This window comes from Penaeus vannamei, chromosome 31, assembly GCF_042767895.1.
Source record: "Penaeus vannamei isolate JL-2024 chromosome 31, ASM4276789v1, whole genome shotgun sequence".
Taxonomy (NCBI): Eukaryota; Metazoa; Arthropoda; class Malacostraca; order Decapoda; family Penaeidae; genus Penaeus; species Penaeus vannamei.
In genome coordinates this window covers 7,067,334-7,079,833 of record NC_091579.1, presented here as the reverse complement: position 1 = coordinate 7,079,833, position 12,500 = coordinate 7,067,334, and the positions used below count along the sequence as shown (strand labels likewise).

Below are 12,500 nucleotides of genomic sequence, written 5' to 3'. Positions count from 1 at the left end.
CCCGTCAGCCCTCCTCCCGCCCACAGCATCACGCCCCCACGGATGTCACACAAGGCAAAGGCCTTCACCATCGACGCCCTTCTGGGACTTGACACTCAAAAGGACCTTCCTGCCACGACCGCCTCCCCGCCTGCATCTCCGCTCTCCCTCCTTCAGCGGGAGTCCTCCGACACCGGCCTCAGGGACGCCCCCGGAAAGCTCAAGCGCCATCGCACAGTGTTCACGGACTCGCAGCTTCAGCGGCTGGAGGAGGAGTTCCAGCAGCAGCAGTACCTGGTGGGCCCAGAGCGGCGGTACCTGGCCAGGCAGCTGGATCTGAGTGAGCTGCAGCTCAAAGTGTGGTTCCAGAACCGACGCATCAAGTGGCGCAAGAACCAGCTGAGCGCGACGCAGGATCGCGACGCCTGCGCGTCTCCTCCGACGTCGCAGTAGGAAGATGGCGAAGCTGCTGCTGCTTGCGTGGACACCGACATCCCAGTGACGATTCCGGACCAGCCTTACAATGTTCTAGTCTGAATAAATAGATAATGTGAAATATCCAACATTTTTAAATTTCCATTTCAAATGAGTAATAAATATCACAAAGACAAGAAAAAATCAGCAATAGTTTTTTTAGTACATCCTGGTGTTTGCATAAACCAGTAATCAAGAACAAATAGCAAGATGACGGATCTGATTTTTTACATAAGAACACAGACATCATGGGGACGATTCTTGAATCCCTCTAACAAGTCATTATGTAAGACATTCAGCATTTGTCGAAGTTGACTCATCTATGTAAATACGATCACAGTCTTAGACATTGTTTTCGTGATGAGACAGAATATACAAAAATACAAAAACCGTAAATTGCATTTATAGATACAATAAAACACTGCCACTATATGAACAAGAAAATAATTTGATTTATAATTTTGTTCTTAGTGTGGCATTCATTACATATATTCATTATGTAGACGGATGGGCAAACGCAAGTACACAGAAAAGGAGAGAGACAGGGAGAGAAGCAGAAACAAAGAGAGAGGAAAATAGAGAAAAGGGTGAGAGAGAGGAGGGAGGGTAAAAAGAGAACGATAATGTTCTCCTAAGAGTGATTTGCAAAGGGTAACACATGTGTTCGTTATAAATGATCGGTTATTTCTGAAATGATCAAACTTGCGGTCAAACAAAGGGTTTACAAAGTGTTGTTTTTAAGCAGGCTCTGAAAATCTTATAAGAGGATTGCACCCTGCTAGGAGAAGCTTAGAGGATTACACCCTCCTGGGAAACCATATAGGGGATTACAGTACGTGAACTGAATAAAATTCGATTTACATGGGTCAAGAGTCACATGATCCAACAGAAAAGTTTAGTCATGGGCAAAGTCTATATAAGTACTTATAAAGACCTTGGATATGGGTTCCAATCAATAGCGACTTTGAATGTCTTCCGCGGCGAACGGTCTACACTTCAAGTAACTTGGCTTGAACGCAAACAAAAGCAAGGCCGAATGCGTTTGAGATCAAGCCGAATTGCTCGCGAGGGACTGACGTTTCCTGCCCCTCGAATGTCCCGCTTAAATAGATTAAGGAAGATCATAGGAAATCTCACCCTGAGGTCACGTTTTGGCGAATTTCTACCTCTTTTCGACGTGTAATGTTATTGTGTGTGATGGTACTGTTTATATGATGCGTGAAGAATAAATGATATATAGCGTGAGGAGTAAACTATCCATATAGCTGGACGATACAATCTAATTAGTGCTGCGAAAAAAATCTTATTTTTATGGGAAATATATTTAACCGGAATGTTCTTTCATTACCATTCATTGTGATATACTGGACAGCCTCGAATTCTATCTATATACATATCTTTATCCTTGTATCGTTCCCTCCTTTCCACCCTTTCTATCTCCTTCCCTCTCTTTTCCACCCTTTCTATCTCCTTCCCTTCCTTTTCCACCCCCTTCTTCCCCCTCACTTATCTCTCTTTATTTTTTCTTGTCATCAAAACATCGCCGGCAGATCATGACTAACTAGATTACGCACCTGCGACAATGCTAAAGAGCCAGTCAACCCCGCCCACGAAAGCCCTACATTCATTTTCTTCTCATAGCAAACCAGTGTTTTCTAGTTTTAACCAAAATCTGCATATCTTGAATTAATCTCGTTTTAGAGTTTTTTGTGTTACAGTGAGTTGTTAGATATAATCTACCCATAGTTAAAATCAGCTTGTGTGCTTTGGAATTTTAACAGTTTGGCCCACTAATTGGTCTGCGCTCACTCTGATTGGCGGAAACCCACAGGTGAAGAGGTATAAAAAGGCCGGGCATGACCTGTGTCCACATACCTGTCCTACCACACAGCAAACATGGACCAACTCTCAGTGATGAACTTCCAGCCTTTGGCGTGGGCCTTCAGCCACCCATGGGCGCCGCCCGTCAGCCCTCCTCCCGCCCACACCATCACGCCCTCACGGATGTCTCACAAGGCAAAGGCCTTCACCATCGACGCCCTTCTGGGACTTGACACTCAAAAGGACCTTCCTGCCACGACCGTTTCCCCGCCTGCATCTCCGCTCTCCCTCCTTCAGCGGGAGTCCTCCGACACCGGCCTCAGGGACGCCCCCGGAAAGTTCAAGCGCCATCGCACAGTGTTCACGGACTCGCAGCTTCAGCGGCTGGAGGAGGAGTTCCAGCGGCAGCAGTACCTGGTGGGCCCCGAGCGGCGGTACCTGGCCAGGCAGCTGGATCTGAGTGAGCTGCAGCTCAAAGTGTGGTTCCAGAACCGACGCATCAAGTGGCGCAAGAACCAGCTGAGCGCGACGCAGGACCGCGACGCCTGCGCGTCTCCTCCGACGTCGCAGTAGGAAGATGGCGGAACTGCTGCTGCCTGCGTGGACACATATATCCCAGTGACGATTCCGGACCTGCCTTACAACGTTCTAGTCTCAATAAATAAATAATATGAAATGTTCTTTATTTGTTTGTATATCCACTCACATTCTAATACCGAATGGTACAAGTACTTGGGATAAAGGGCAATTCAATTAATTGTATGTATGCATCCAAATACACACATACATCATATATATATGTCTCTGCGTATGTAAAATATATTCATGATCATTGAAAAATATCTGAAAACGTTGTTCTGGTTTTCTATATGACGAACCTAATAGTAAAATAATCAAACTACATACATACAGACGAGAGATATCAAAAGTAGAAACAGACAGAATATAATAGTAATGTTATTTTGACATCAATTCTTCCGAACATAACGGGAAAAATGCATATAATATAATCACCTGAAATGGAGGGAGAACATCGAAAAGGTAAAACAGTCTAGAATGTTAGGAAAAACTCATGTTACGTAAAAAAAAAAAAAAAAAAATGATAATAAATATAAAGATTTAGTGAAACATGAGACAATAGTTTTGAAGTCCCGTGTTTTTTCTTTGGGTCGGACGAAAAGACGATGTCCAACAGGATTTGAAACTGTTTTTGTATAGAGGATATTTTACTCACAGAAAATATAGAGAGAAAAATAACATTGACAAAAATCTAGGCTACAGTTTCTACTGAGTACAAACTATTGCCTTTTCCGCCTTTCAGATCGATGGTAGCCGATGAAAAAAAAGAAATTAAAATACTAGGTGAATATTTTAGTTTCACCTCTTGCCACTCAGGTCAATCATGAGCTGACCTGACCTTCTTATGCTACTCCATGACAGGAGCCCCAGCGACCTGGCGTTTGCTCCGCCTTGGGTTAACATCCATAATTATGTACGAATAAGTGACATTAGAAAAGTTTTACGAGATTGATAATTATGTCAAATATATATACATACAGTCTCAATCATAGCATGCATCTTGCATTATGGAAAATTATAATTAAATCAACTCACTGGACCACCGAGACGTCTTACAGACATGTGACTTCTGACGACCAATTTTGTGGCTCAAAAATCGCATTATGTTCAGTTTGACCTTTCTTGACCTAGTGACTGAAACCTTCTCTATTCGACTTAAGAAAGGTATTATCCTGATTATCGTTGGGCTCTGAAAAATCTAAAAGTATTGGAGATCAAATTACATTCTATATGATTTGTTTTAATGATGTAGGGATCTAGAAGTCTTGTGTCTTTATTCTTACGAATGTGGAAGATAATTTGCTCCATGGATTTGCATATTTCTCGATATTTAGAGAAGGGAAAATTGGAGTTAATATTTTCCCCTTTAATTCATAGCTGTGCATTCTGTAGGTGTAGAATTATTCAAGGGAATATGAGGATATCATTTCAGTGCCATTTAAATTTACTCGATACTATACGGGAGAAAACACTGGCTACACACATGCATACCTGCGCGCAAAGAAAACACACACACACGAACACGTACACATATCTATGTGTGTGTGTGCGTGTGCGTGTGTGTGTGCGTGCGTGTGTGTGTATGTATATATACTATACTGGAAAGTAGTAGTCGTTTTCAATAGACAAACTACGATTAGTTCCTAGAGACCTTCTAGCAGGCCTGATATCATATACAGTATTATTGTGAGGTTATCTGGGATTTTTTCTTATGTGTTAATGGTAATTTGGATTTTTAAAGTAAGTGACAGAAGGCGCAGAGATTTCTTGGGAGATGCTGCTAACGAGTAGGTTGACGACCGCTGGATTACACGATAGGATTCAACGGACACGCAAGGCTTATGTAAGTGATGTGCAGCATACGTTATATTTGTGGCAAATTATTTATTACTATATTCCATCATCTTTAGCGTCGGAATCTCGGGGGATGTGACTAACTGCTGTTCATCACAGGTCAGATAATGGCTTGCTATGCCTAGCAATGATTTCCATGAGATAATAAATGAGAAAACCTGACCTGCCTTGACCTGCCTCTTGACGGGTGCTCCAGTTACAGGACAGCTGCCCCGCCTCGTACGATGTTTAATTCGCTATTCTTATGATGATTAGCTGATTACGGTGATAACAGAACCATCTGCTGTTTAACAAATACTTGTTTTATATATAGAGTTTAAGGTCAGAACAACCCTTAGACGTAACTAGCAAATTAACGTTAGTAACTGAGAGCACATTGTATGGACAAACAGCTGCTTAGCTATTGTGGGCGGGAATGGCTACCTCTTTAGCTTTATCGCAGGTGTGTAATCTATTTGGTCATGAGTCGATGTCGGTGCTTTGATGAGAGAGAAGTTGATAATAGAGGATGGAGGGGAAGAGAGAGATGCCGAAAGAAAGAATATTTCCTGATTTGCTAGGATTTCCTTTATGAAAATACTGATTTATCTGCATTGTATATAAGCTGTGCCACATTTTCTGGTGTCAAATTAAATACCTTTGTTAGATTCTTACGAGATGTTCAGATAAAAAAAAACTTGACCCTGTAGAGATGAAAAAGTTCTACTGAGTTTAATTTGAATGAACATTCCAGAATAGCCTCGATTTTTGTTTCAAATTTGTCATAGCAGGCACTTCTGAACAGATTTCAACCGTGTTTTATTTCCAAACTTGATAATTCATTTTTCTAGCATAGGTAATTCTATTAGCAAAACTTTGTTGAAGGTTATTGACAGGGACTATAGAGGGAGGACACATAATTCTGGAGCACCACGAGATAATGTTTTTAGTCGTTTCTATTCATATCACATGCTTCTTGTGTGTAACATGACCTAGAAAACAAGGCTGGTTGCATATACATACGATGCTACTCTTTTCATATCAGTATCATCGGCTGACATATCTGTAACTGATGGCATTGTGGGCGTGATCGAATCTTAGGATATGGAGATTCCAAGAACACATTGATATGAAGTCAAGAACACACTCTCTGAACTCTTAGACAATAATTTATCCTTAACATAGCGCTCTTGAAGTCTTCATGGGTTTCTTATACTAAATTTATTCTTAAAATACATTTATCTTATATTGTCAGTAATAATGATATTGATAATAGTGATAATGATGATGATAGATATGATAATAATAATGGTACTACTACTATTACTAATAATAATGATAATAGCAGTAATAATATTCATACCATTAGTAATATTAAAAAAAAAAAAATCAAAAAATGGAATTAACAATAGTAAGAATCCAAATAATAGCAATAAAGATGATAATAATGATAATGATAATAATGATAATGATAATAATGATAATGACAATAATGATAATGATAATAATGATAATGATAATAATGATAATGATAATAATGATAATGATAATAATGATAATGATAATAATGATGATGAGAATGATAATGATAATAATGATAATGATAATAATGATAATGATAATAGTGATAATGATAATAACAGAAAAATAATACTAATAATGATAGTAATAATGATTGAAATGATAATGGTAATGATAGTAATAACAATAGTAACAACTATGATAATGAGAATAATAACAATAATAGCAATGAAATAATAATGATGTCAGTAATGATAACAATAAAATGATGCTATTAGTACTACTACTAATAGTAATGGTAGTAATAATGATTATAAAAATCATTATCATTGCTACTATGATTATGATAATTTCGATAATGAAATGATGAAAACAATATCAATCGTAACGATACAATTGCCAATTCGCATAACTGTGCATTCCTTCCCACACGTCATCCGATTCCGTGATGATGACAGGCCGACACGTGACCTGAGGGCGTGACGTTCTAAGATCAATGTCGGTTTCTTTGGGCGGAGCATGCGAAGGGCGGGGCGAGTGGGCGGGGAATATCTATCCCTTGTGAGCAATCCGCCTTGATCACACATTCGCACGCGGCATCGGCTTTGAAGTCATTTTGACTGGATTCGAACGCTCAGAAGAAGCCGAGGTCACGTGATGAATGGTCGCGATAGTAGAGGGAGGAGGAGGATGAGTATGATAATGATGATGAGAATGATAATGATTACAATGATAATGATCATAATGATGATGATTATAATGATTACAGTGATAATGATCATAATGATGATGATTATAATGATTACAGTGATAATGATCATAATGATGATTATAATGATTACAGTGATAATGATCATAATGATGATGATAATGATTACAGTGATAATGATCATAATGATGATTATAATGATTACAGTGATAATGATAATGATGATGATGATAATGATTACAATGATAATGATTATAATGATGATTATACTGATTACAGTGATAATGATCATAATGATGATGATGGTAATGATTACAATGATAATGATCATAATGATGATAATGATTACAGTGATAATGATCATAATGATGATGATAATGATTACAGTGATAATGATCATAATGATGATGATTATAATGATTACAGTGATAATGATAATGATGATGATGATGATTACAGTGATAATAATCATAATGATGATGATAATGATTACAGTGATAATGATCATAATGATGATGATTATAATGATTACAGTGATAATGATCATAATGATGATGATTATAATGATTACAGTGATAATGATCATAATGATTATAATGATTACAGTGACAATGATAATGATGATGATGATGATTATAGTGATAATGATCATAATGATGATGATAATGATTACAGTGATAATGATCATAATGATGATGATAATGATTACAATGATAATGATCATAATGATGATGATTATAATGATTACAGTGATAATGATCATAATGATGATGATTATAATGATTACAGTGATAATGATCATAATGATGATGATAATGATTACAGTGATAATGATCATAATGATGATGATAATGATTACAGTGATAATGATCATAATGATGATGATGGTAATGATAACAATGCTATTACTACTATTTTCACTACTAATACTACGAATGATAATAATCATGTTGATTATGATAACAAAACACAACAAAAATAACAATGATCATCAATTGGATAATATAATGATAACAATATTATCACTACAACTACTATTAATGATGAGAATGATAATGGTAATAATAATGTTAATAACAATAATGATAATAGTAATTGTAAGAGTGGTAATGAAAATAATGATAGAAAAAGTACCAATAATAGTAATAATAATGATACTAATAATTATTATACTTATAAATATAATAATGATAATAATGATAATAATAATAATAATAAATAATAGTAATAGTAATAATCATGAAGCTGAAATAATGATAACAGTGATAACAATGATAAAGATGATAATGATAATAACAATAATAATAATGATAATAATGATGATGATAATGATAGCGATAATGATAATAACAATGATAACATCAGTACTACTGATAATGATAATAATGATAATGATAATGATAATACTGATAATGATAATAACAATAACAATAGTAATAATGATAATGATAATAATAACATAATAATAATAATAATGATAATAATAATAATAATAATAATAATAATAATGATGATAATAATAATGATAATAATAATAATAATGATAATAATAATAATAATAATAATAATAATAATAATAATAATAATAATAATAATAATAATAATAATAATAATAATAATAATAATAATAATAATAATAAAAATAAAATAATAATAATAATAATGATAATGGCAATAACAATAATAATAACAATGATAATTATGATGATAATAATAACAACAACAACAATAATAATAATGATAATAATAATGATGATGATAAGAGTAATAATAATAATAACAATGATGATAATGATGTTGGGGATAATGATAATAACGATGATAATAACAATAATAATGACAATAATGACGATAACAATGATGATAATAGTAATAAAAGTAATAATAGCTATTATCATTTTTATTATCGTTATCATCAGCATAATAATAGCAGTCTTGATATTAACAAAATAATTATGATAACAATAGCAAAAAATTGTAATAAGAATAACAATTATGATCATAATCATATTATCATTATTATTAATGATAGTAATAACAACAACATCATCATCATCATAGAAATAGTAATGATAATAATAATAATGATAGTAATGATAAGAAGAATAACAATAATAGACAAAGTAATAATGACAGCAATGTTATAAAAGTAGATAATAATAGATATAAAAATGATTACTAGTATAATAACAACAAAGATGATAGTAATAATAATGAAAAGGATAGTGATAATGTTGATGATAAAAATAAGAATGATGATGATGATGATGATTATAGTGATAATAAGATTGATAATAATAATAGTAATAATATAAGGATAATGATAATAATGATAATTATAATAACAATAGTTATAATAATAATAATATCAATAACAGTAATTATATTAGTAATGATGATGATAATAATGATAACAATAATAATAATGGGAATAATCATGGTATTAATAGTAATTATGATGATAACAATGGTAATGATAGTGATAGCAAAAATGATTGTGATAACAATAATGGTAATGATAACATTAGTAATGATAACAACAAAAATAATAATAATGATAATAATAATAACATTAGTAATGATAACAACAAAAATAATAATAATGATAATAATAATAAATTGATCATAGTAAGAGTAATAATAACAATAATAGTAATAGCAAAAATAATGAAATAATGATATCAATAATAACAATAATGAAATTATATTAATAGAGGTAATAATAATAATAATAATGATAATAATAATAATAATAATAATAATAATAATAATAATAATAATAATAATAATAATAATAATAATAATAATAATAATAATAATAATAATAATAAAAAGAAGAATAGTAATAGTAACAATAACAATAATAGTGATAATAACAATAATAATGTTAATAGTAACGATAATAATGATGATAATATTAGTGATGATAACAATAATGATAATGAAATAATAATGATAATAAAAACAACAATTACAACACCATAGGGAAAATAATAATAATAATTATGATATAGCGATAACAATGATGTTAATGATAATGATGACGATGATACTAATAATGATAGTGGTGACGAATTAGAAACTATTTTTTTCTAGATTTTCTGTCAAGGGAAGAGCAAAACTCGTGAAGCAAGACATCTGACATATCTTACAGTATCCACTTTCACTTTGTTTAATCGACTGACATATTCCCTTTTAGATTTAGCCATCTGTTATCGCTGGCAGTTATCGGAGAAATTAGTTATCCATCACCAAAGTCACCGGGATTATTTGGATTGGGTTGTGTGATGCTTTCGAATACCAGGCACACTTCACCGATTTATTGAGTTATTCAATTAATAGCCTCTGCCTTACTTGTCAAAAGTTCCCCTTCATTTGGAACCGAACATTGCTATAGCGAATCGGGAAAGAAAATGAAATACAGCAGAAAGGAATTATCAGTTAAACAGGAGATCATTAAGTTATGCTATTTTCTGGTTTATCAATCTTGTTATCTATTGCTTTAAGGCCATCATCATCACTGCCATTGCTCCTAATTATCATTGTTATCCTTATTATGTGTATCATCATACATTTTCATTACTATTATCATTATCATTCTTATCATTACTACTACTACTGCTGTTGCTTCTACGACGACTGCTAGAGCTATTATCACCATTCTCATTAATATTATATCAACATTATGCTCATTATCAAAATTACCATCGTCTTTAATGCTCAAAACTCGACTATCAGTGAAAAGAGGACGAAGAACCAGCTCTCCAACACACACGTGAAAATCCCTAAGATGTATTCAGTTAATGAAGGAAACCCCTGTCTTTAATGGCCGCTTAATAGGGTATGATTTGGCACCTACTTGAAAACGGCCGAATAATGGGCCACATCACAGAGGTTCTCACTCTTAATGACCCTCAGCTCCGGTGGTGCGAAGCCAATGTTTGGCCACACTGCTGATCTTTTAAGAATACGTGTTCGTATTTTATGGCGCTGCTAAAAAAAAATGTTTATGGAGAGACGTGTATATTTCTCCCATAAACACCAAGAAGTCCTGTGCGTAAGTTTGGATTCAAATATTTTTTCGTATGATTTTGCTTTCAATTGCAAATTCAGAGCGTCGAAAGTAAGTTTACGAATTGTATCATGTGGGGAATAAGCCTTTGTCTCTTTCTTTCTCCCTTTCTCCATATCTATCTCTATATCTATCCCTCTAGCATGCACGTCAAAGCTCTCCCGACAACTTATGAATAAGTAGATTACACACCTGTGACAAAGCTAATGGGATTTCTTGACTCCGCCCACATAAAGAAAATGGCAGTGCTGTGTTACTTCGATAGATGTCGCCGAATACAAATATTTTTCGTCATTCTCATATATTGAGTAAACTGTAACGTATTAAAGAATGCTTAATTTATTTCTTGGCTGTTTTTTTTTTATTATTATTTTTTTAATGCGTACATAATTCATATTCATATTATATCATAAAGACATACAGTTATGAATTGTAAAATGAAAACATAATATAGTAAAAATAAAATAAATACATTTTCAATATCAAAATTTTATTAGCATTTTTAGGATGTTATCAGTGCTGTTATTACCAGTGATCGTGATGTAAGCAATATCATACATGTCAGTATTTTTATATGTATCAAAATATCGCTTACATATACAGCAAGAGTCATACCATTGTCTAAAAGCAATTTAGAGCTTGAATCCCATAGCGCCACCTTCAATTAAGCTTTCAGTTTTCACAGACTTAGTTTCAGCGACTCGAGGAAGCCTCACAACGGAAGTGTGTTCAGAGCAATCATCTCAAGCTGAGTAGAAACTTGCTGTAACTCCTTGGCTGGCTTATTAAGGGCAAAAGAACTACATATATCTTACGAAGCGCAGGGGAGATTTGCAGATAAGCAGGTGGACTTAATGGTGGTGTTATGAATCATTTTATTATTATTTTTTTTATACCTTTATAACTATTTTTCTTACATAGACTTCATTCCCGTACAGCATACTTTATCCCCAAGGTTCTGAAATGTACATTAGTGTTATTTAATACCATGATCATTTTATACATTGAACAGCTTCCCAGGATACTTTAGTACAATTTTTCTAGTGACATTCAATGCTAGTGATTATCCACATATTACGATTATTCTGTTATTTTTTGTTTGGTCTAATGTTCAGCGCGAAACGTTTCTGATTCCTGATTTGTGAGTGGTCTGTTTCACTAATTGGTCTACGTTCACTGTGATTGGTGGAAAACCACAGGTGAGGAGGTATAAAAGGCCGGGCATGACCTGTGTCCACATACCTGTCCCACCACACACCAAACATGGACCAACTCTCAGTGATGAACTTCCAGCCTTTGACGTGGGCCTTCAGCCACCCATGGGCGCCGCCCGTCAGCCCTCCTCCCGCCCACATCACCACGCCCCCACGGATGTCACACAAGGCAAAGGCCTTCACCATCGACGCCCTTCTGGGACTTGACACTCAAAAGGACCTTCCTGCCCCGACCGCCTCCCCGCCTGCATCTCCGCTCTCCCTCCTTCAGCGGGAGTCCTCCGACACCGGCCTCAGG

At 34.4% G+C, this 12,500-nt stretch overlaps 3 protein-coding genes across 3 annotated transcripts in view; all 3 read left to right on the top strand.

Annotated features, from left to right (window-relative positions):
* Positions 1–483, top strand: part of LOC138867708 (ventral anterior homeobox 2a-like) — a 559-nt gene extending 76 nt beyond the window's left edge. The window contains exon 1 of the mRNA XM_070144284.1: positions 1–483. This exon is cut by the window's left edge and continues 76 nt beyond it. Coding sequence (XP_070000385.1) covers positions 1–432 — 432 coding nt within the window. The 3' untranslated portion in view covers positions 433–483.
* A 1,859-nt stretch (positions 484–2,342) lies between these two features.
* LOC113807901 (ventral anterior homeobox 2a) lies at positions 2,343–2,912 on the top strand. Its single transcript, XM_027359219.2, has one exon. The coding sequence runs from the start codon at positions 2,350–2,352 to the stop codon at positions 2,845–2,847; it is 498 nt and encodes a 165-aa protein (XP_027215020.2). The 5' UTR covers positions 2,343–2,349; the 3' UTR covers positions 2,848–2,912.
* Positions 2,913–12,183: 9,271 nt separating this feature from the next.
* LOC113807902 (homeobox protein notochord) overlaps positions 12,184–12,500 on the top strand; it is a 622-nt gene continuing 305 nt past the window's right edge. Inside the window, exon 1 of the mRNA XM_027359220.2 lies at positions 12,184–12,500. This exon is cut by the window's right edge and continues 305 nt beyond it. Coding sequence (XP_027215021.2) covers positions 12,252–12,500 — 249 coding nt within the window. The 5' untranslated portion in view covers positions 12,184–12,251.